This window comes from Didymosphaeria variabile (assembly GCF_027946475.1).
Source record: "Didymosphaeria variabile strain IMI 356815 chromosome Unknown scaffold_7, whole genome shotgun sequence".
NCBI classification, from domain to species: domain Eukaryota; kingdom Fungi; phylum Ascomycota; class Dothideomycetes; order Pleosporales; family Didymosphaeriaceae; genus Didymosphaeria; species Didymosphaeria variabile.
This window is the reverse complement of record NW_026611626.1, coordinates 115,650-136,767: the sequence shown is the minus strand read 5'-3', so window position 1 is coordinate 136,767 and position 21,118 is coordinate 115,650. Positions and strand designations below refer to the sequence as shown.

General features: G+C 50.8%; 6 protein-coding genes across 6 annotated transcripts; 4 read left to right on the top strand and 2 right to left on the bottom strand.

Moving 5' to 3' along the window:
- Positions 1-2,275: 2,275 nt before the first annotated feature.
- N0V89_009187 (uncharacterized protein) lies at positions 2,276-3,992 on the top strand (the record flags this gene model as incomplete). Its single annotated transcript, XM_056217940.1, has 3 exons — positions 2,276-2,694; positions 2,743-3,469; positions 3,531-3,992. 3 exons carry the CDS (start codon positions 2,276-2,278, stop codon positions 3,990-3,992), a joined length of 1,608 nt encoding a protein of 535 aa, XP_056067205.1.
- Positions 3,993-4,101: 109 nt separating this feature from the next.
- On the bottom strand, positions 4,102-6,085 carry N0V89_009186 (uncharacterized protein; the record flags this gene model as incomplete). Its single annotated transcript, XM_056217939.1, has 4 exons — positions 4,102-4,865; positions 4,939-5,131; positions 5,458-5,851; positions 5,898-6,085. The coding sequence occupies 4 exons, from the start codon at positions 6,083-6,085 to the stop codon at positions 4,102-4,104; spliced, it is 1,539 nt and encodes a 512-aa protein (XP_056067204.1).
- Positions 6,086-6,624: 539 nt separating this feature from the next.
- On the top strand, positions 6,625-7,962 carry N0V89_009185 (uncharacterized protein; the record flags this gene model as incomplete). The annotated part of the gene is made up of 1 exon (XM_056217938.1): positions 6,625-7,962. One exon carries the CDS (start codon positions 6,625-6,627, stop codon positions 7,960-7,962), a length of 1,338 nt encoding a protein of 445 aa, XP_056067203.1.
- A 3,000-nt stretch (positions 7,963-10,962) lies between these two features.
- On the top strand, positions 10,963-11,946 carry N0V89_009184 (uncharacterized protein; the record flags this gene model as incomplete). The annotated part of the gene is made up of 2 exons (XM_056217937.1): positions 10,963-11,722; positions 11,771-11,946. 2 exons carry the CDS (start codon positions 10,963-10,965, stop codon positions 11,944-11,946), a joined length of 936 nt encoding a protein of 311 aa, XP_056067202.1.
- Positions 11,947-13,317: 1,371 nt separating this feature from the next.
- On the bottom strand, positions 13,318-15,210 carry N0V89_009183 (uncharacterized protein; the record flags this gene model as incomplete). The annotated part of the gene is made up of 1 exon (XM_056217936.1): positions 13,318-15,210. One exon carries the CDS (start codon positions 15,208-15,210, stop codon positions 13,318-13,320), a length of 1,893 nt encoding a protein of 630 aa, XP_056067201.1.
- Positions 15,211-16,956: 1,746 nt separating this feature from the next.
- On the top strand, positions 16,957-19,297 carry N0V89_009182 (uncharacterized protein; the record flags this gene model as incomplete). The annotated part of the gene is made up of 3 exons (XM_056217935.1): positions 16,957-17,031; positions 17,087-17,913; positions 17,962-19,297. 3 exons carry the CDS (start codon positions 16,957-16,959, stop codon positions 19,295-19,297), a joined length of 2,238 nt encoding a protein of 745 aa, XP_056067200.1.
- Positions 19,298-21,118: the final 1,821 nt, after the last annotated feature.

Genomic DNA, 21,118 nt, shown 5'->3' with positions numbered 1-21,118 from the left:
ATTAGCTATATATAGTTTACATTAGCTTCAATTTTCATCAATCAGCGTGAAGTCGCTTTAGCTCACTTGGGAGAGCGCCAGACTGAAGCAATCCGTTTCGGCGGCAAACTTCGGTTCAACTCGAATGACATCTGGAGGTGTAAGTTCAACCAATGTTCGATCCATCGAACTTTAACTGACAAATTATAGACTGTGTTCGATCCACAGAAGCGACAACTTCTTTCTTTTTGCCCTTTTGGGAGCGTTGGGGTTTGTTTGGTGTTGAGTGAGAGAGGGCTGGACAGCCTGTGACCAGTACGCGCGACACTACCTTTTTTCGCGATGCGACCGACACTTATGAGAACAGTCCTTTAAGACAACAAAATCAAAATAAGTACAATGCTATAGGTTCTGAGAATTTTTGTACTCTCCGCATGATGACATGGTATGCGGCATGCTCATGCATTCTGCGAAGGCTGACCGCAGAATGAATTGCCAGGCAGCACAATCTCAGAGTGTATTCCAGGCGGGACTTCCCGGCCGCAAGTGCACAGAAGCGCCCTCAGCGGCTCAACGCTTTAGAAAGCGTCCCTCGTCATCGCAGCCGACAGTATGGAGATGTCAATCGACATGATTAAGATACCTTTCCCAGCAACATCATGCTTCGCGTTCCGCATCCATGGGGGCATTGGAACCAAAAGAAGCGTACAATATCGGAGAAGGCGTTCGGTTTGTGGGGTTCGACCAGAGATTTTAGCTTAATGAGTAAAGTAACGCGTTGATACCGGGAGAAGTTGATACAATGTTACAATTTGTGCGACCCTTCACGGTGTATAGCGAGCATATTCTGGCGATTGCAAGTGCAGCGGAGAAGTTCTAGAGCGGTCTAACTGCATTCTACTGCGGCGACTCTCGAGAAGTGGTTGCGAATGATGTGAGCAGCTCTGCTGTCGCCTCATTGCCTAAAGTGTGTCCGGACCTTAAATATCTTCGTACGGACGGTATTGCTGAGGACTTCCACAAGCGCCTTGGTGCGATTCTGAAATCCTGTCAAAATTTAGAGCCCCTTGAACTCGGAGCACCCCAGTTCGGATAACCAAAGTTCAAGCTCACGCCAGCTACACTTGAAAAGCTTGAGAATTGGTATGATGACGACTCAGAAGCGGAAGAGAGGAGGATGGCGATGAAAACTAGGAACATGAGAAGCCGAACCACCATGCCCGAAGTTGGAAAATCTGATAGTACTGAAGCCAAGATTGCACTATAGCCAAGATCTGTACCCGTAGAGGTATCTATGTACCTAAGGTAGGTAAGAAATATATCTTTAAAGGGAGAGTTTGACCGTGGTATTCTCTTTCGGCATTTCAATCACGTTCTGTTAGGCAACGCTCGTGGGAATAGCTTTGATGTGACTTGTTGGTGTTCTGTTGAGTGGTTATGGCGGGTAGTGTGATGACGAGCTCGATATATGCTCTTCGCGTAATCGAGTTGGAAGAGGGAAATTAGAGAAGGCTATGGAGCCTGAAAGTTTTTGAGGTCGTGTAAACCTGTCGAGATACATGCATCCTTTGGTGTGAGCCAACACCTGGTCGAAAGGCAAGCACACAGGTGGATATGACTAGACCTTATCGGCGCTTTGCGAAAAGAATGTGCCACCTTCTACAGCGCTGAAATAAGAAATTCGTCAGTTATTAGCTTATGTAGTTACTACAAGGAGTAAATCATTAGCTTATTTACTATAGTACACTTATTTTAACAGTTTAATACTCTATTTTAGGCTCTACTATGCCCAAAAGATAAGTTTAATAAGATCTAGCTAATGCTTTACTCCTTATAGTCACTATATTAGTTGAACTTCTAGTTCTAGCGCCGTGGGAGGTGGCACATTCTTTTTGCAAACGATAATAACGTAACATACGAAACGAGTATGTAGCGCCTTCTAATAATATCTGAAAACGTTGGGAGTTTCACCGGCACGCTTTCTCATCGTCGCAGCGCGTAGCAGCGAACCCGTTCGAAGCCGGCAGTGAGCATCTTGTGTGACTTTTGTAGCGTGTTCATAATTGATAAACCAATGTCTGACATTGCGTAATATGACACATATCGGAATTTAACATACATAGATATGTCCGTACACGCACATGAGTGCAATTACAAGTACTAAGGGTCGTGGTAATCTGAATGCGAGCCAAAGGCTCAGCCCCCACACTAAGCGCTCAGCCTGAATAGACATACCTCCGAGACTGTTGCCTTTTCGCAACTAACATCCCATTCCTTCTATACCATCTTTAGCATCATGGACCCTCTCTCTATCGGTTCCGCGGTGGTGGGCCTTATCGCCGCCGCTGCGCGCATGGCCCCCATGCTGCACCACTTCGTCGTGCACACACGTGACGCGCCTAAATCAGCCTCGCAGATCCTCGACGAGATGAACAGTATTACCTCTGCGCTCGAACGTTTACAGGTTTACCTGATGGGCGCATATAAAACCAATGCCGCAAGACGGTCGATGTTAAGTTTGAGGAACATCGTGGCTACGTTGACGGCGTGTGTGACAACATATTCGGATCTGGAGCATGTTGTTAAGAAATGCGTGGATGATGGGAAAGTAAAGAAATTCAAGTGGACGATGAACGAAGGAGATGTTGGAGAGTTATTGGGCAGAGCGCAGGCGCATAAGCTGAGCTTGGTGTTCATGTTGACGATATTGCAGTGGTGAGTGCACGAGGCTGAGATTATGAGACATGTGGTGAACAGTTACAGTGAATCGATGCAAGAAGCTGAAGATCACATGCACCGTCTAGTGGAGTTGGTTGAAGGGCTTGTGGACAGTAACATGGACTTAAGAAACCGCCTGGACGCCATTGCAGCGGACCATGCTTCAACGGAGGCTGCTGCACCACATCTGCCAATCGCGTCTACTCTTACGACTATTCCCTTGGTTTCACAACAACCTTTCGAAGAAGACCTTAGTAGCTCTCGGGTATATCGGAATCTACGACCTCGAGACTCTATCTACTCACTCAACAGCTCGCAACGCGCTTCACTCGCTTTGTCCGCCTTTTCAGATCTCTCTCTGGGTAATGTCTCCGTGATCTCTGTATTATGTCTTCCTGTTTGGAGCGTTGATTTGATGAATGCGGAGCATTATCGCTTTGGGCGCGAGGGGCTTACCTTGACCATGGCGGAGCTCACTGAGCGGTATCCGTATATTGAGTTCCCGGATCCAGACTCCTTGGACGAAATGGACGTGCAAGTAGAATCAGGTGGACACGGCATCCCATCTCAACCGGCTTCCCTTCCTTCGAGCAATGTCTTTAATTCTGCTTTGCCGATTTCCACGAGCCCTTCTACTGTCGAAACGCCCCTCAATGGATCAGATCTTGACGAACCAGAAGTCCTGTTTCTCGCCGCAAGTCTATTTGATTTCAACATTAGTCACGACAGAAGGGAAGGCGGGATTCCGTATCTGATATACGTGCCCGGCGAGGTAAGTCACCTCGATCATGCTCCTCTATCCTTCAACGATAGAAACCACTGACCATCCATAGATATTCGACGTCATCGGCATGAAAGGCGAACTCTGGCTTGCTCGTAATCAAGATGATCCACAGCGCATCATAGGCTGGATCTGGGAAAAGCATTTCGCTAGAATGGTTCCGGACGACTCTAAAAAAGACTCTGGTGATGATCCTATTGAAGTTACGTATAACAAGCCTCGCTATACTGATGTAGTCGAGGCAACGCGAGGCACGAATGCCCTCATTGATCGATCTACATCAGCGACAGAGGGCCGAGCCCGTAGTGAGAAACTTGAGGACGAGAATGAGGTCTCGGTTCAGGATCCAGAGTTCAGCACAGGGTTGTCGATATCTGGACCTTCAGCTTCACAATTCCGCGACAGGTCACTCATTAACTACCGTGGAAGATTTGTTAATCAATTTGCTGAGGGTTTAGATCAAGATGATAGCACTCGTCCTCTACGAAGGCGGCGTTGGTACCATCGTATATAGCGCATGAATGCAAGAATAGTTGATAGGGATTGAGGAGACGTGCTCGCTGGTGATGTTGTACGCTTTACGTCGCTTTCCCCCTAGTATTTACGTGTACACGATCCAAGCTCTACCTTCTGAACCATCGGCGCAAGAATCCACTATCCGACTCCCGTCTCCCGTTGGCACTCCCTATCACACGACCCTCAACAGGCTGCTCCATCTCACGCAGTCTATAATTCTGCAAGAAGAACGTCAACGGCACAATAGGCGCAGCTGCAAACAGCGCTCCGATGAGCAAAAGACGCATGGTCTCTTGATAGGCACGATTGATTGCGATGCGTGTCGGCGAACCGGGCGGATATGTGATGTAGTCCGAAGAAGTGGTGATGTCGCCGAAGATGATCGTAGCATTCGCGACGGTCTCGGCAGGGAGGTATTGTTGCAGCTTGCGGGGAACATACGTGCTCCAAATTGCCCCTGAGATAGCTGATCCTACAGCGCCACCGACCTCCAACAGCGTGAGCCACACGGTGGTGGCTGCAGCGACTTGTTGGTGACTTGCGCTTGCTTGAACACCGAGTTGGACTGGGACATTGAGTATACCCCCGCCAATTCCTATCGCTATTTGAGTGCCCACAAGGGTGGCGGTCGATGCGTCTTCGTTTCGGTATCGAAGCATGATGCCCATTCCCAGCAGGTAGATACAAGATCCCACAGTGACATAGTATTTGTAGTGCCCGGTGTACTTTATGATAAGCGAAACAATGATGGATGATACGGTGGAGCTTAGCGAGAAAACGCGTGTGATATTCCCTGCCGTAGTGATAGATTTGTTCTGGACTATGAGGAGGTAAGAGTAGAAGTAAGGGAAGACCGACATGTAGAATGCCACTGTAAACGCGGCCAAGGTTAGCCTGGATCCCTGGATCCTGAAAACTTCCGAGCATCAAGCAGTGGAGCTTACTGAAATACAAGAACGCAATCAGAGTTCCTGCAATGATAGTCTTGTTTCTGAATAGGTTGGGCGGGAAGAAAGCCTTGGGGGCCAGCCTTTTGCTCGTCTCCCAGAAAGGGAACGCTATCAAAATCACTATCCCAACAACGAGCATGGAAATCATGCTCCCGTTGCTCCATTTTCCATCAGCACTGGGCGCTAACTAACTTGAATCAGCAGGCGTACTGTGAAAAGCACAAGTCTACTCACGGTGAGCGGCAGAAGTATGAGTGATACTGCAGCAGCAAGCAGCAGTAAGCCAAAAACATCCAAGTCAAACCACAGGTTTTCCAGAATTTGGAACGCAGTACGACCTCTGAAAGCGCTCGGGAGCGCTTGTCCACGTTGTCTGGCTCTTCGCTGGCTTGACCAAAGACTCACTGCCAGTGGAATGAAGCAGATAGGCAATACAACGGCCCAGATCCCGTAGCCCCAACGCCATGTTGTACTACCGAGTATTATGTTTGCCAGCTCTGGTCCTGCCCATACCATCCAGAGGAAAGGAACATCAAAAAGGGTGGAGAACAAAGCGCGATTGGACAAGTCGGTCGTATCAGCGACGAATATCTGTTGTAGGATTTGGAGACCATTGAATCCAGCCGCCCAAAAAATCTGCGCCGAAGCAAATGTCTTGACGTTCTCCGATGCAGCTTGCTGGATGTATCCAATGGTATAAAGGAAGATTGTGATGGCGAAAGATTCCAGTCGACCGAATACATCCGCGATCTTGCCCATCGGTGGCTTGATTACTGCGCTGACAACACCTTGAATGACAGTGACTGTGGAGACCAAGGAGTGCTGCTGGAAGGCGCTCGTCGCGTACGGTGTCATGAGGCTGGTGACTTGCAACTCGAGGGACGTGACATTGGCCATCAAGAAAAGACTGTTGAGTCAATAAATGGTCTAAGGTCCGAAGGGGTCTTACGTACGTGACGTATGCGATGATAAGGGATGCAGTTGTCCAAGTCCTGCTCACAGCTTCGATTCGCCTGACGCCAGCCTGGGCCGCTTCGCTTTCGTTCGAGATACCGTTGGTATCCGCGTCGTCTGTAGTCTGACTCTGTTCATCGTGGGCTCCTCTTTCAGAAAGTTGGATATCCAAATCATCCCTCGCCATGCCTCTTGGACGTCGAAATATACTTCGAGTCTTCAATGATCAACAAAATTTGAGCGGGAAAGGCTGGAGCTGCAATAGCCGCCTATAAGAGGCACACTGGCGTACGTCACACAAGGCAACCAGGCAACAATTTTCTCAGCCTGAGGGCTCTTAGGCACTGGCAATGCATGCTGCGGTGCCAATGCAACCTGATTGGGCATGCGACAGAGCATCACAACATGGGGAAGCGAGCTTGGCCATGCCTTCCAATATTTCCATGGCGTAGAAAGACGAGCCAAGAAAGCGTGAGGGACCACCTGGAACGTGGTAAGAGTGAGGCTGGACCCCGCGAATGATCCATCTGCAGCCTGATCGGCCAACGATAGGTTTAAGTTTGCGCCACATCCCGAGCACCATGCATCTCGTATCGCTGCGTTGGTCACGCATTAGGGCGAACACCCGGAAACGCAGCTCCAGGCATCAGCCTGGTCGCTGCTCTTTGTCTCCTTCACGTTCGTGCGCAGAAGTTGGACTTTACCTATTACCGCGATCAGCGCATGATGGAGGTAGACGAAGCCACGAACGAAGCCTCTCTAGACCATAAGATTCCTCTAAAGCCCCAGAGAGGTTACATAGACGAGTCTGTCTACCGCGCTATCGGCACACGACTAAGCCTCCGGCAGTGTTACCGCGAAAACTGGACGAAACATTCAAAATATTGGAACAGGGACCATGTCAGACTTTATACCTTGTTACGCATGTTGGGATTCCAGGACGGCGATCATGTTTTCAAACGATTCGAGCGCGAAGGTGTTGATGACTTCTGGCTGCCTTTGAATAATGCCATTTTGAAGAAGATCAAGTCAGATTCACTACCAGAGTTTGACGACGAGCTGGAGTTTGCAAAAGCGCAGTCCTACGTTATGTCTGATCCGCAGCAAATGGACGAACAAAACCTAGTTCGTCCATTCTTTGCGCGACAGTACGAACAAGACAAGCAAAGATCTCGACCGCGACACAGATACATAGAGCACGGGATCGACTTTTTTACAGACGAGGGGCAAATTGGCGTGGGCGGCTCCGCCGACGTTAGACGTTTCCGGCATGAAACCTCGGGCAAGGACTTTGCATGCAAGCGTCTTCTGCGAAGGACCAATCCCAATCTAAAGGATTTAAAAGATCAACGGAACCGGCTAGAATCTTTCAAGAAGGAGATAGACGCATTGAAAGAACTTCAATACCATCGCCATGTCGTTAGTCTCGTGGCGAGCTTTACGGAATTGGAAAGCTTCTCTCTCATCCTGGACCCAATCGCTGACCAAGTACTCTTGGATTTGCTAAAGCGAACGGATTTACTTTCAGAACAAGATGTTGCAACCCTGTATAACTCTTTCAATTGCCTTGCCACAGCGTTACAATTCCTTCATGGGAAGAATATTCGTCATAAAGATATCAAGCCCAGCAATATCCTTCTAGGCGACGGTAGAGTCTTGCTTTGCGACTTTGGTATCTCTCATAAGTGGACGGATAGCGATAATGGAACGACTGAGGGAGTCACCAGCTTCACACACCGTTACGCTGCCCCCGAGGTTCTCCGCTGGGACGCTAGTCGCAACTCGACAACAGATATTTGGTCTCTAGGATGCGTGTTCTTGGAGGTACTCAGTGTTGTCAAAGGCTTTTCTTTCAATTATATATTGGAAGGTAACGGATTGTCTTACGGCTCGTTTGGGGAACATGAGATGGCGGCTTGGTCTAAGAAGATCGACGTCTTGTCAGATGATACTGTGCATAACCTGCCAATGATCTGGGTTCTAAAAAATGGTAGGTTGCAGGCAATACATAAAGACAAAAGCTTACAGTTGATTAGATGCGGCATGACCCGAAGCAACGATTAGACGCTGGCACCATGGTGAACAAGATCCACGAAGATTCCATAAGCAACAATTTAGTGGCCACATTCTTAGCTTCGTGCTGCCGGAAAGTTGAGGCCGAAACACTTTCTCAACGATCTGTGAGCCCAACGCAGAATGTAATTCCGTACGTCGAACCTCATACCCAGAATGACCTGGTGCATCCTGGATCGGACACCTCTTCAGCCCGGTCTTTCCATCGTGGATCTCTTGTTAGCTCACGGAGCGAAAGATCTTCGCGTCCGGTGCGGAATTCTAGCATCGCATCTACTTCTGGAACACCTCTTTCCATCCGTGTTAGGCAGGGACGCAGTAATCTGAGCATCGCCCCAGCCAGTTCTGTTTTTTCTCAGATACAAACGCCAGCCACCACACCGGGCACATCAGTACGATCCAATTCAGCTTGCTATGAGGCGTCGGCTATACCGCAAGCCGCAGCCGAAGCACCTTCAGACGAGACTTTACATGCTCATAGCGTAGCCTGGCCAATTAGACACGGTTCGCCGTGTGGCGGTCGAAAAAATGAGGCACTGCTCTTCCTAGACTCCTTCGTGGCAGTATTCATCGCTCAGTCCGCAACCGTCGAGAGGTACTCGCAATGCTGTAGTACAGCTGAAAATACAGTTCAAATTTTCGAAACAGCACGTATCAACAATGACACACCTATCTGGCAAGTCACACGCAGACTAGTGTTGAGCGATCTCGTTTCCGCCAATGCGAAGATTTGCTACTCATTCTGGCTTCCTCTCACGAACATACAATTTTCATGTGAAGAAGCCACGGTTACTCTGCGATGGTCCGATTGCAACCATCCTCAACAGGATAGCACACGCGGCCACGGTGGGCACTGGAGCTGGATCTATAACCCTAAGTTGACTAACAACGAAGCTTGTATCCAGTTCCACGACGCAGGCGCTGCCAGAAAGTTCATTGACACTATCCGATTTCCAAAAGATGGTGGCTCCACGCTCCAAATTTCCGACACGTTAGAGATACATACTTGGCACATTGATGACACTCGATTTAGGAAGAAGCCCTTCGTCTCCACTCATCACGAAGGCACACTCCATACCTCGAGGCTTCATATCATTGGCCAGTACATAGATCCATTGATCCGACCCCTACCCCAAGATCACCAGCTCAATGTTCGTTTAAATAGACTCGAGTGTCTAACATACCTATCCGATCTTCAGAATCAGACCCAAGAAGGCAGGAGAATCGCACGATTTCAGGCTATAAAGTTGATCCCATCTTCGCTCAATGTACCTATTCCGGTTTCCACTGATCTTAGTCTGCCTGTACCACTAGGTTGTATATTATCAAGATCTTGCGTATTGATTAAACTAACGTACTTCAGCTATATCCACGCTATTCCAGCTCCTCACAGGGTGGGAATTGCTCTTCTTTGCCACTGAGGTGCGCGCAAATCCTGCGCCTTCCCGTGTTAGCAAATTTGCCGTCCCGAAACATCTTCGGAAACACTATGGCACAGCAGATGTCATGCTTTGGCGTAGAGACACCCAAGGCATGGTGTCAGGCAGTGTTACTTTCCGCTTCGCAGGAGAAGGCGATGTCTGGATGAGTGGGAGAAGTACCACGCCCTGATACCTTATGATGTCTTTGTCGCTAATTTCCCGGCGTCTAGTCAGTAGTTTGTCATCAAAAGACATTGAATCAAAAGACGCTGTCATTACATACAATATATTCGGCAAGCAACGCGGTCGACTGCTTGACACGACGAGCATGATAGCCGTTCCTGAGACCACACTCAATGACCCTTCCGTGGAGTTGAGCCCTGGCGCTCAGCAAGTGCAAAGTCGTCTTGAGTTAGAATTCCAGAACCTCAATCAGCGGCAAGTGTTTGAAGGCCTTTTTTGAGAAGCTCGCGCGCTCTGTGAGCGAGATCCATCCACGCTTGAGGGCGGGCTCTTCCCTGACTACCGGCTCGTTGATGCCCGGCACTCCCATGGGACGATGAGTGAGCGTCTTGGGCTATGTACGATGTCAAATGTAATCTTCATGTACTGCTTAGGTTCGGAAGTTCCGTTAAATACAATATTCAAGTCATCACCACAACAGTTTTGTTATGTGAAATTGCCACGAACAAGCTTTTGTTCACGTGCGAGCCGTAACGATCCCACCTCGGAGATCTAATGGAAGACCGGGTTACTAGGTTGGAGTAAAAACTCGTGCGGTACTTTGAAGCCTGAGCTTACACTGGAGTTTCTCTGTGCCCTTCTCACCCTCACGCGGTTCGAATGCTGCATGCATTTTCCGAGATCGCGTCAAGACGCCGCCCAACTGGATTGGACAGGACAAAGAGCCACTTCCCGTTGCTCCCCATAGATGTAAGTAATTGATTCCTAGTAAGGGTGTGTTGAGCGATCATTGTCGAGCTTGAAGTTGAGTGACGTGTTTTAGCTCGGTGACGTGTTCCGGTTGAAACAAAGGGCCCGCAAAATCAAAACCCGCCAGACCCCCCTCTCCTGAAACCGCATGGAGAAATATTTGGCTTGAAACTACTAATCTGCCTCCAATAAATTGCGCATCCCGCTCTGGATCTCGAAAGTCGACGTGCGTTGAACATTCGAGAACGCGCCGAAGCTGGACTCCTATGCACACTCGCAAAAATCAGCCTACCCTCGCTGTCTAATGCATTTGTAGTGTCCACTTAGTGGCGTGCGCTTGCTTCATCGATCGGTCTGACCATGATAACCGAATATATCACTGACCGCCTCGATCATGCTCTCCTGTGAGGCGCGGTGACAACAGCCACAAGGGGAGGAAGAACAGCCACAATGAGACATTTTATAAGAATCATCATCACGTCCTCTCGATGACTCCTCACCCTCATCGGTAACCTTCACTTCAGGACCTTCTTGTACAACCTTCTTTTCTTCTTCCTTCGCTTCGTGCTAGACACAGCTCATCTTACTTTTTGTCCTTCATTTGCTGTGCAAAGCTTTGTCGTACCCTATACGAATCATGCATTTCTCCTTTCATACCGTTGCCACAGTAGCACTTATCCTGTCCGGTGCACAAGCTGTTCCTCGCAATGTCCATGTCTTTGACCGCTCCGAGCTAGGAGCATACCGTGCCCTTCCAAACCGTGCCGGCAGAGCAATCCCCAGCGAGGCCTCCGGAATTGTCAGTGCTTCTGCTCCAGCTGCTTCTGGAGGGTCTTCTGGAACATCCACCGCATCTGCGCCCACCTCCTCGGGAAGCTCATCGGGCAACTCTACCACCGGCACCATGCCCGCGTCCGCTGGCCAAAGCACTCTCTCCGAGCCCATGAAAGTCACCGGCGAATTCGACGGCGGCATGGTAACCTTCGATCGCGGCGTCGAATGCACAGGCCAATCTGAGGGCGACGACTTCGACGCCGTGTTCGACATCCAAGCAGGCGGTACGCTCAAAAACGTCATCATCGGCGCCAATCAGAAGGAAGGTGTCCATTGCCAGGGTGCCTGCACGCTTGAGAACGTATGGTGGGAAGCTGTTTGCGAAGATGCTTTTACCATCAAGGTGCAAGATGCGAATGCGACGACAACTATTACCGGTGGAGGAGCTAGTGGAGCGGAAGACAAAGTGCTGCAGCATAATGGTGGCGGAACGCTCAAGGTCTCTGGGTTTACCGTCGGCGACTTTGGCAAGCTTTATCGGGCGTGCGGTAACTGCAAGGAGAGTGTTGACCGCCATGTTGAGCTTGACAGCATCAAGGCTACTGGTGGAACATCTACTCTCAGTAAGTTGACATCTTTTCATGGATTGGTATATCCGCTGACATTATTAGTTGGCATCAACCCTAACTTTGGCGATACCGCTAAGATCACGAACTCATGCATTACGGGTACCAAGACTATTTGCGAGGAGTTCGAAGGGACGACCCCGGGCAATGAGCCAAAGTCTGTTAGCACGGGCCCAAGCGACACCTGTGTGTATACCGATGCCGACATCAACGCTTGCTAGGAGCTCGTTCCTAGTGCTTGAAAGACTCTCGATATGAGAAGCGTACGGCAAGGTGGTCTGAGAAGCTGGAATGGATTCAATGGTCTTCGATGCGAAATAGAGATTACCCATGTAATGACTAACGATAAAGTCATACCTAGCTCTTGTCAGATGCGAAGTACGCCTGTAGGCACACTGTTACTATACAAGCTTCAATCCAGAAACAGTGCGAAGGGAAGATATGCCCTTACTGACGACTATCCAATATGATTTCGTCTCATCTGATAATTCTCTGCCATGTAACCCTCTTTTGATTGTTGGATTTCTTCTGCCTTTCTGCCTTCCTCCCCATCGCTATCCTTCCCCTCCTTCTCTAATCTTCTCATCAGCTACTTTTACGTCCGACCATATATATTAACGCCTCTCCTCTTCTGCATCCAAGGCATACCTCCATCTTTCAACTCCGCTACCCAAGACACCATTTGTTCATTGCCTCTGTGGAGTCTGACTGTTGCGAGTGCTCGTCGGTCAAGAGCTTCGCTTCGCAATCTGTATCGACCTCGTTACTCGTAGTCGTACGATCCTCCTAAACAAGATTCACGTACGGCAATCATCCCCACCAAACATCTGCCTTGCATTCTCGCACTGACCGGCATATCAGCAACGATCCCACGTCAACTACCTCTACAGAAGAGCGTCGTTCAACCGAATCATCGCTACCCCAACAACAAGTGATCAAAGTACCTCAAGCAACGCAGTGGCATCTCACGCCCGAGAAGCATACTCTTTCCAGAATTCAGGGTCTAGCATAGGTAGCCAAGACATCTCCATTAATGGAGGTCCATTTCATACAGTGGCGTCTTACCGCCGAAGAGCATACCCTTTGTAGAATAAACGCTCCAGCCAAGACATCTCACTCAATGGCCTCCTTGTAAACGAGCTGCCGTATCGGGAAAAGCGTACGGGGCACTGTGCCACCTACACAGTCAGCATCGACTCCGCGCCGCATACACACTTATCTCCGGGTGAGACAGTCCGTGGCACTGCGTGGGAGCGCGGAGGATTCTCATGCCGCCCGTGCGATGGGTTGGACGGGTGATGAAGGGTGGTCCGTGGCGTGCAGATGATATGCGTTGTGGAAGAGATTCCAGACCGGAGTATCGGAAATGATAGATATGCAAGAATAGCGTAGATTTCGAAGCAAAACGTCGAGTCGTTGCTTCAGTATACATACAGGAGATAGTGTATATCGTCGAATGAAAAGAAATCGCTGGCAACGAAACAATATTTGGATGGTGAACGCTCAATAACAATCAATCAATCAATAACGGGGTATAATGATGCGCCTGTCCTGACCATCCAATATCCCATCCATACCCAACCCAAGCCCAATTAATCCCACACCTTGCGATCGTAATGCACAGCCCTTAATTCCTGGAGTCCCATAGCCTTCTCCTCCGCATCGTCGTCGAAGGGATTCCGCCCCGGCGACGGCGCCCGCGGGATCCCGAGATGCGCACCCTGGTCCTCGTTCTCCCGCAGATGGTCCCTTCTGTACGCCATGCTCAGCTCGCGCTCGCTCGCCATACCAATGCCGATCAAATCCTCAAGGCGACTTGTTTTGAAACTAGTCTGCTTCCGCGGCACCGTGAAGATGAGGTATATAGCCGTGAGCATGGCAAGCAGCGGAGGCAGCGTGAAGAGTATGGCAGAGCGTTGGCCTGAGCCGACGCGCGTGCAAGCAAACGTTGCGTGACCCATTGCTGCGGCGTGAAAATCGACGCTGTCGGCTAGGGGGCTGTTGCTGCGCATGCTGTCTAGGGTCGACATCTGGGACATGGTGATGCCGGCTGTGAGGCCTAGGACGTCTTCTAGAGCGTTGGTGGACTGGTTGAAACCGTAAGGCGCGCCGCGGATTAGCTTTTGCCACGACTCGACGGTCGAGTAGCGATCCGATGTGTCTGTGACGTCGAGCGCTTGATTGAAGATGGTGTTGGTCATGCCGTTCCAGTATCGTCCTTCTGAGAGGGGAGGTACGAGTGCGGCGGCGGCACCGCCTGCGTAGCCGTAACCTAGGGTCCAGTTGGCGTTGGCATTGGGAGTGGATGCGCAGCCGTCGACGCCAGATATTAGCTTGGAGTACGACGGTGTGGTGGTAAGTGTGCCCTGCTGTAGCTCGAGGGTGAGAGTTCGCCATCTGATCGTCGGCTGTACGTCGATGTCGCAGCTGATGGCGTATGTGAGGTTCTTGGCCACGCCAGCGCTCATCGCTTCGTAGCTGTCGGCATGCTTGGCGAGGAAGTCTTCGTCGCCAATAGAGGCAGCAAGGGTAAGACTGATGATGCCCGTAGCACCCATAGCAACGGTTCCCTTGCCGATAGTATTATTTTGGGGGCAGAAGCGGGAGACCATGACACCGAATTTTCCATTGGGGTCCTCGGCATTCGCTTGGGTAAAGTTGCAACCGCCAGCTTCGATGGAAATCCGATGGTAAACAGCCTGATCATCGGGAAGGTTCTCGGGAATGTTTGACTTGAAAGATACGCTACCCCCGGGACGACATCTGACAGGGTTAGTGGCCATGACCGGAAGGCATTGCGAGACTGTGCGCAGCATGGTCTGGTCCACCTTTGCACCATAGCTGTCAAAGGGTTCGACGATTTCAGGGAAATCTGTATAGAATATTTCTGGTGATCCGATGGCTGAGCTTTGAATTCCGACTCCGTTACGTGAGTATGCGACATGTTCTGGGTTAATGGTGTTGATGGACCCCATGAACTGTGCGCCCGACCAAGACGGACAGCCTAGATTTGTCGTGGCATAGTATGCCGACCCATCGTCGTTGTTCCAAAAGGTTCGGAACTCCCATAGGGGTGAAGAGCGATCGATATTGTCGTTGGGAACCATCCTCGTGCATTTGTTATCGGCTCCGCTGTGAATGCGAGGAGGGCTCAACTCCGAGTTGCAAGTTGTATCGGTCAGTGTCACAGCAGCTACGACAGCTGTTGTAATGAGGCCCGTGAAGATGAAAGAAAGTTGCGGCAGGACGGTGCTCTTGAACGACGTGACTCGCTCTTTGAATGTGTTTATGCCCAAAACCTGAAAACCGTGCACCGTCAGCAATTGTCTCACCATCTCACCAGGGCGTTTTCCAAGCAGTCGGGGAATTACTAACAGCGCGCCATTTCTGCATGATGTCGGGCCTGTGATGAAGGTGGTATTTGACATCGGATATTTCGTGATTGATCCGGCGTAACCATTGTTTTTGGATTTCGCCGCTGGCATAGCGGCTGAGGATTGTTGCGATGATTGCATTGGCGATGTTGTAAGCGACCTTCAATTGTCAGCAATAGGATTTGAAGCTGAGTTGCGGACGCACCTTGAATCCGGTCGTAAGTCTATAACCTGGTATCACGATTGTGACAAACACCAGACAGAATGTGAAGATGAAGATGGAGAAAAGTATGAAAATTGCGACCAGAAGGTTCACCGGCACTCCAGACAGTCTGTGGGACATTTTGTCCCAACTATAGAATCATAACAAATGAGCGTATATCGTGTATAGCTACCAGAGCTACGTCCAGCGATGGGGCGATGGTGCAGAAGTGGTAAATGAGTGACACAAAGGTAAGATGACAGCAGAGGGTGGACCAGGTCTTCAATAAGCGGTCCGGGGAAGGATGGGAAGACCGCCAAGTACGCGACGGGTGGCGCTCGTAGAATCCTGATGCTCCATTACTGCAGGCCTGAGGTGGATATGAAACTCCGAATAGTGTTGCGGGCTTGTTATTGGTAGAGAGTCCGGCGCTAAACCGCACACGGGGGCTGTACAAGGCTACCCATGCACAGTGGGCAGTGTATTCTAGAATGCCACAGGCACGAACTCCATTATTCCGACCTCCTGTTATACAGTGCACCGTTTACAATCGACGAGGAGGATGCAGTGGCGACACACATCCGACTGACATCAAAGTGACCGCACTCGCACGACGAGGATTGGACACACCATCAAGAATATGAGCTCGTCTCCGCTGCGCAAGGTTCGAGCAAACGGTAGTGTTCCGAAGCGCGCATTGCGAGGCCGTCACTCCACATGGCAGTGAACTCAAGATCTGTGCATGCCCGAGCCGCTGTATAGAAAATACCCCTGGCAGACAGCAGCGCTTGCTCCTTCATACAGCGTTAGGTCGTCGGGGATATTCTTAGACAGCGCTCGTACTTCCGACGCTGCCGAAAGCTGTAGGAGATATCGTATTCTAGATTAAGAGTAGCGCTTTGCGAGTCTGGGCTCAAATAGTCTCTCTTCAGCTGCGCCACGAGCAGTGAGGTGATGTCGGGTTTGAGAGAGCATCACCGTACCCCGAACACAGGATTTGACGTACAGGATACCTTTCGCAGAGTTGACGTCGTTTCATCAGGCAGGCAATCTTCCATCTTCATCTCGGTAACGTTATAGCGTGTCCACAGTGTCTTCGGCCCGATGGAAGGCTTGCGAGCTCGGTCTTGCAGTTTCACACTTCGGTCGCAAATTCGGCGAAGAAGATTGTCGCCAGCAAGCCTGCAGGCGCAAAGCAGAGAACGAATAACGACGAGGGCTCTACGAAGAGGGATGCTAAGAAGAAAGACCAGCAGCAACGTCAGGAAAAGAGGAATGCAGGAGGTGACTTGATGTATGATGTTGGCATCATAACAGTCTGAAGATATGCGGACAGAGCCGAGGCCCAGCAGGGGTCCGACCGGTAGCGAATCAGAGCACCCCGCATTATGCGCCTGTTACGTCGTTTGGAGGGATGATGCGATTGCTCACTTTTTGGTACTGGAGCTCCAACAAACCCAGCTTCAAGCTTCTCCCCTCCTTGCATGCCTCTTGTTCGCTTCAAACTAAGGGGACCTTGCGCTTCTACGCGACAGTTAGTGACGCCATCGGCCGCCCGCGTAACCTTCCAACAGGCAGCCCCACCCTCCCGCGATACCCCGCGAGCGCAACTGCTCAGATACCACACACGGGTGCTGAGGATGGACACACGAAACATGTCCGAAGGCGCGGCCTCAAGAGGCGACGGCGTCAAGCTGGTGAACCGCCTCAAAGAAAGCAGAAGCCCGTATGTAAGTGCCATGCAGCCATCCGTCGCGCTTTGCGCCCCGGCTGATAACAAGATAGGTTCGTGGACACATGGACAATCCGGTCGCATGGCAGATGTGGGGTCCAGAAGCTCTCGAGCTGGCAAAGAAATCGGACCGGCTCATCTTCATAAGCATTGGATATGCCGCCTGCCACTGGTGCCATGTTATGGAGCGCGAGTCCTTCGAGAACGGCGAGGTTGCTGCCATCCTCAACGAGTCCTTCATACCCATCAAGATCGACCGCGAAGAGCGCCCCGACGTCGACCGCATATACATGAACTACGTTCAAGCGTCAACTGGATCTGGAGGATGGCCGCTCAACGTGTTCATAACGCCTGATCTTGAGCCCATCTTTGGCGGGACTTACTGGCCAGGCCCTGGCTCGACCATGGCGGGAAGAGATCACCTCGGATTCGTCGGAATACTAGAAAAGATTAGGGATGTGTGGAAGAACCAACGGCAACGATGTCTCGATTCCGCGCAGGATGTCACTGCGCAGCTACGCGAGTTTGCCGAGGATGGCAGCATCAGTCGCAAAGAAGAAGCTGACCAGGACCCGCTGGATCTCGAATTGCTCGATGAGGCCTATGAACACTTTGCCGCAAAGTACGACCCCACGTATGCCGGATTCGGAACAGCACCAAAGTTTCCCACTCCGACAAATCTGAGCTTCTTGTTGAAGCTATCCCAATACCCTAAGGCAGTCGCAGACGTCGTCGGAGCAAAAGAATGCACCAACGCGAAAGACATGGTACTGGCAACCCTCTCAGCCATGAACAAGGGGGGCATACACGACCAGATAGGCAACGGCTTCGCAAGATACAGCGTCACACGGGATTGGAGTCTACCTCACTTTGAGAAGATGTAAGTCGACGTGCACTATCACCGAGCAATCACACTGACAAAGCACAGGCTGTATGACCAATCACAACTACTCCCAGTCTACCTCGATGCCTACCTCCTGACACGAAACCCCGACCATCTGGCTGCGGTCCATGACATTGCTACATATCTTACGAGCCCACCTATGCATTCGCAAACAGGCGGCTTCTTCTCCGCCGAAGACGCCGACTCCCTTTATCGATCATCTGATAAAGAGAAGCGAGAGGGCGCCTTCTACGTATGGACATTCAAGGAGTTCCAAGACATACTAGGCGATCGAGACGCGGACATCCTCGCCCGGTATTACAACGTTAATGACGAAGGCAACGTCGATCCAGAGAACGACGCGCACGATGAACTTATCAATCAGAATGTGCTAGCAGTTAGCAGTTCCCCGGTAGACCTGGCCAAAGAATTTGCCCTCTCCACTGAAGAAATCGAGGAGACACTTGCCGAAGGCCGGAAGAAGCTTCTCCAGCACAGGGAAAAGGAAAGGCCGAGACCCGCTCTGGATGACAAAATAGTGGTATCCTGGAACGGCCTTGCTATCGGCGCGCTTGCCCGCACAGCAGCTTCACTTTCCGCATCGGAACCCTCGAAAGCAAAGGAGTATCTTGCTGCGGCAGAGAAGGCAGCCGCTTTCATCAAGCAAGAACTCTACAATTCCCAGTCCCACACGCTCTTGCGCGTGTATCGAGAAGGTCCCGGCGCCGTCCAAGGCTTTGCAGATGACTATGCCTATCTCATATCGGGCCTCGTCGACCTCTACGAAGCAACCTTCAACGACGCATACCTCCAATGGGCCGACGACCTGCAAAAGACGCAAATTGACCTCTTCTGGGACAAGCAACACCTGGGCTTCTTCTCCACGCCTGAAGGGCAAAAGGACCTAATCATGCGACTCAAAGACGGCATGGACAACGCCGAGCCGGGCACCAACGGCGTGTCAGCGAGGAATCTGGATCGTCTGGGTGCGCTGCTGGAGGATGAGCAGTATGTCCAGCGCGCGCGGGAGACGACGAGCGCGTTCGAGGCCGAGATCATGCAGCATCCTTTTCTCTTTCCTGGCATGATGGATGCGGTGGTCGTGTCCAAGTTCGGTATAAAGCACGCTGTCATTACGGGCGAGGGTGAGAAAGCCGAGGAGTGGCTGAGAAGGTATAGGGAGAGGCCTGCAGGGTTGGGTGTGGTGAGCAGGATAGGGAAGAGTGTGGGTGGGTGGCTGAAGGAGAGGAACGGGTTGGTCAAAAGTATGAACGCTGAGAAGGAGGGTGTTATGGTTTGTGAGCAGGGTGCGTGCAGGGAAGAGCTTGGGTGGGGGATGGAAGGGTTGGGTGATGCTATTGAAGAGATCAGTGGGCGATGAGGCGGATGAGCCCGATGAACAGTTGGTGGTAATGGTCTCGACGATGGCATGAAGGATGGGTGGGCACTTGAAGAGATATCCCTTATGGTCCCGCCGGCGTAGGGTGCTCGAGTGGAGAGGCGTTTTTCAGGTGTTGTAATTGCTATTAATGTATATCTCCTTAATGCACCCAACTCTTGCGCTAATGGTCACTTCTATCGTACCTGCCTTCTCAGAGAGGACTGCGTCTTCGGCCCGTGTTATCCACCATGTCAGTACAGGCCTTCCACCCTTCGCAACTATGCCCTTTCCATAGCTGTGCTTTGCGAGTCCGTGTGGCTGCATTCCAGCGACAACCGTTCACGTATTAATGCTTTCCATCACGTGATGTTAGGCAACCCGTTGATGTTCGTGAGAATACCTTTGATGTGACTTGTCAGTGTTCTGTTGAGCAGCCATGCCCAGGATAAAACCATGGTACGCGATGTAGCTGCTCGACAGCACCAAGAGCTCTACATCCCCCAGTGCCTTCCATCCTCCTCCATCTTCCACACCCTCATCCACATAAGAGGCCACCATGCTTGTGCCGCTGAGCGGCGACGCCAAGGAGAGCTTCGACAACTAAAAGCACCATCGAAGAAATTATCGGTGCTTCTCGAAAAGAATCACAGTGTGCCACCTCCCACGGTGCTGGAATACATAGGTTTAAAGGTGGGTATATAATCCACCGACTGTTCAACAATTTGGAGTTCTTATTTAGCAGTACTCTAGCGTTTATTATTGCTGAGGCTAGCTACCTCAACAATGTGTAGCTAATCGGCTTGTCGATGATCATGTATGCTCGCCTTTAGATTTAGGTATTCCAGCACCGTGGGAGGTGGGGCACCTTTCGCGAACGATGATAATCGGGGATCAGTTGTTGAGAGGTGTTGCATCTTTTGTTGAGTTGCAGGGCGTGCCACATGGTTAAGTTGGTGCGGAAGTTATGCGCGCTGGAGGAGACCGGTCCAGAGCTCAGAGCTTGTACGGTCGTTGTTTAGTAGCGCTCCGGGCAAGGCACTCGGCTTGTAACACTGTGTGGGAATTATTGGCTATTGCAATTATGATGTTCCTACAGTGGCGGCCCAGCGAAGTCCAGATGGAGTATGTGGACAAGAATTTGGAAGATGTGGAGGATGGAAGTGAGATGGGCGATATAGAGGTTGACTGCGCGGCTCTCAGTGCTATAGCAGCTACATCGCGTACCGTGGTTCCGTCCCAGGCATCACCACTTAACAACTCAACAAAGCACCAAAGTACCGAAGGAACAGTGGCGGTTTCTGCCAGACCTCGTGATAGCTACATTCATGATGCGGCATCCACACCAGCTCTCGACTCATTACGCGCCTTTATTGAGTTGTGACATGGACATCGAATGGCTACCATGATCAGCCGGCAGGTTTCTAGGCTGTTTAATCTGTCTCAAGAGGTTGCTATACTCGGACCAATAGACAATCGTTATAAAGACGGTGTTCCGCAAATGTCGCCTGGAGGAGCGAAAGGGGCCTTGTTGCGTGTACACTCGGGTGAATTTGCAGATGTGATTTACCACTTGGCGAGCACAATCGTGAACAACATCCAGCAGGACTGGTATCGAGTCTGTTCGGAGGTATTCCATGGCTACGCAAAGCCCACCCTAGCTGACATCGACTCGTGGGACAAACCGGTCCTGTACGTGACCACCTATCCAATGGATTTCACTTGGCCGAGGGGGGATCAGAATCGGGTATATTGTGTTATGCAAAAGTTCCTCCGCCATCTTTTCATGGCTTACAATCTTTCTCATACAGCTTGAAATACTTT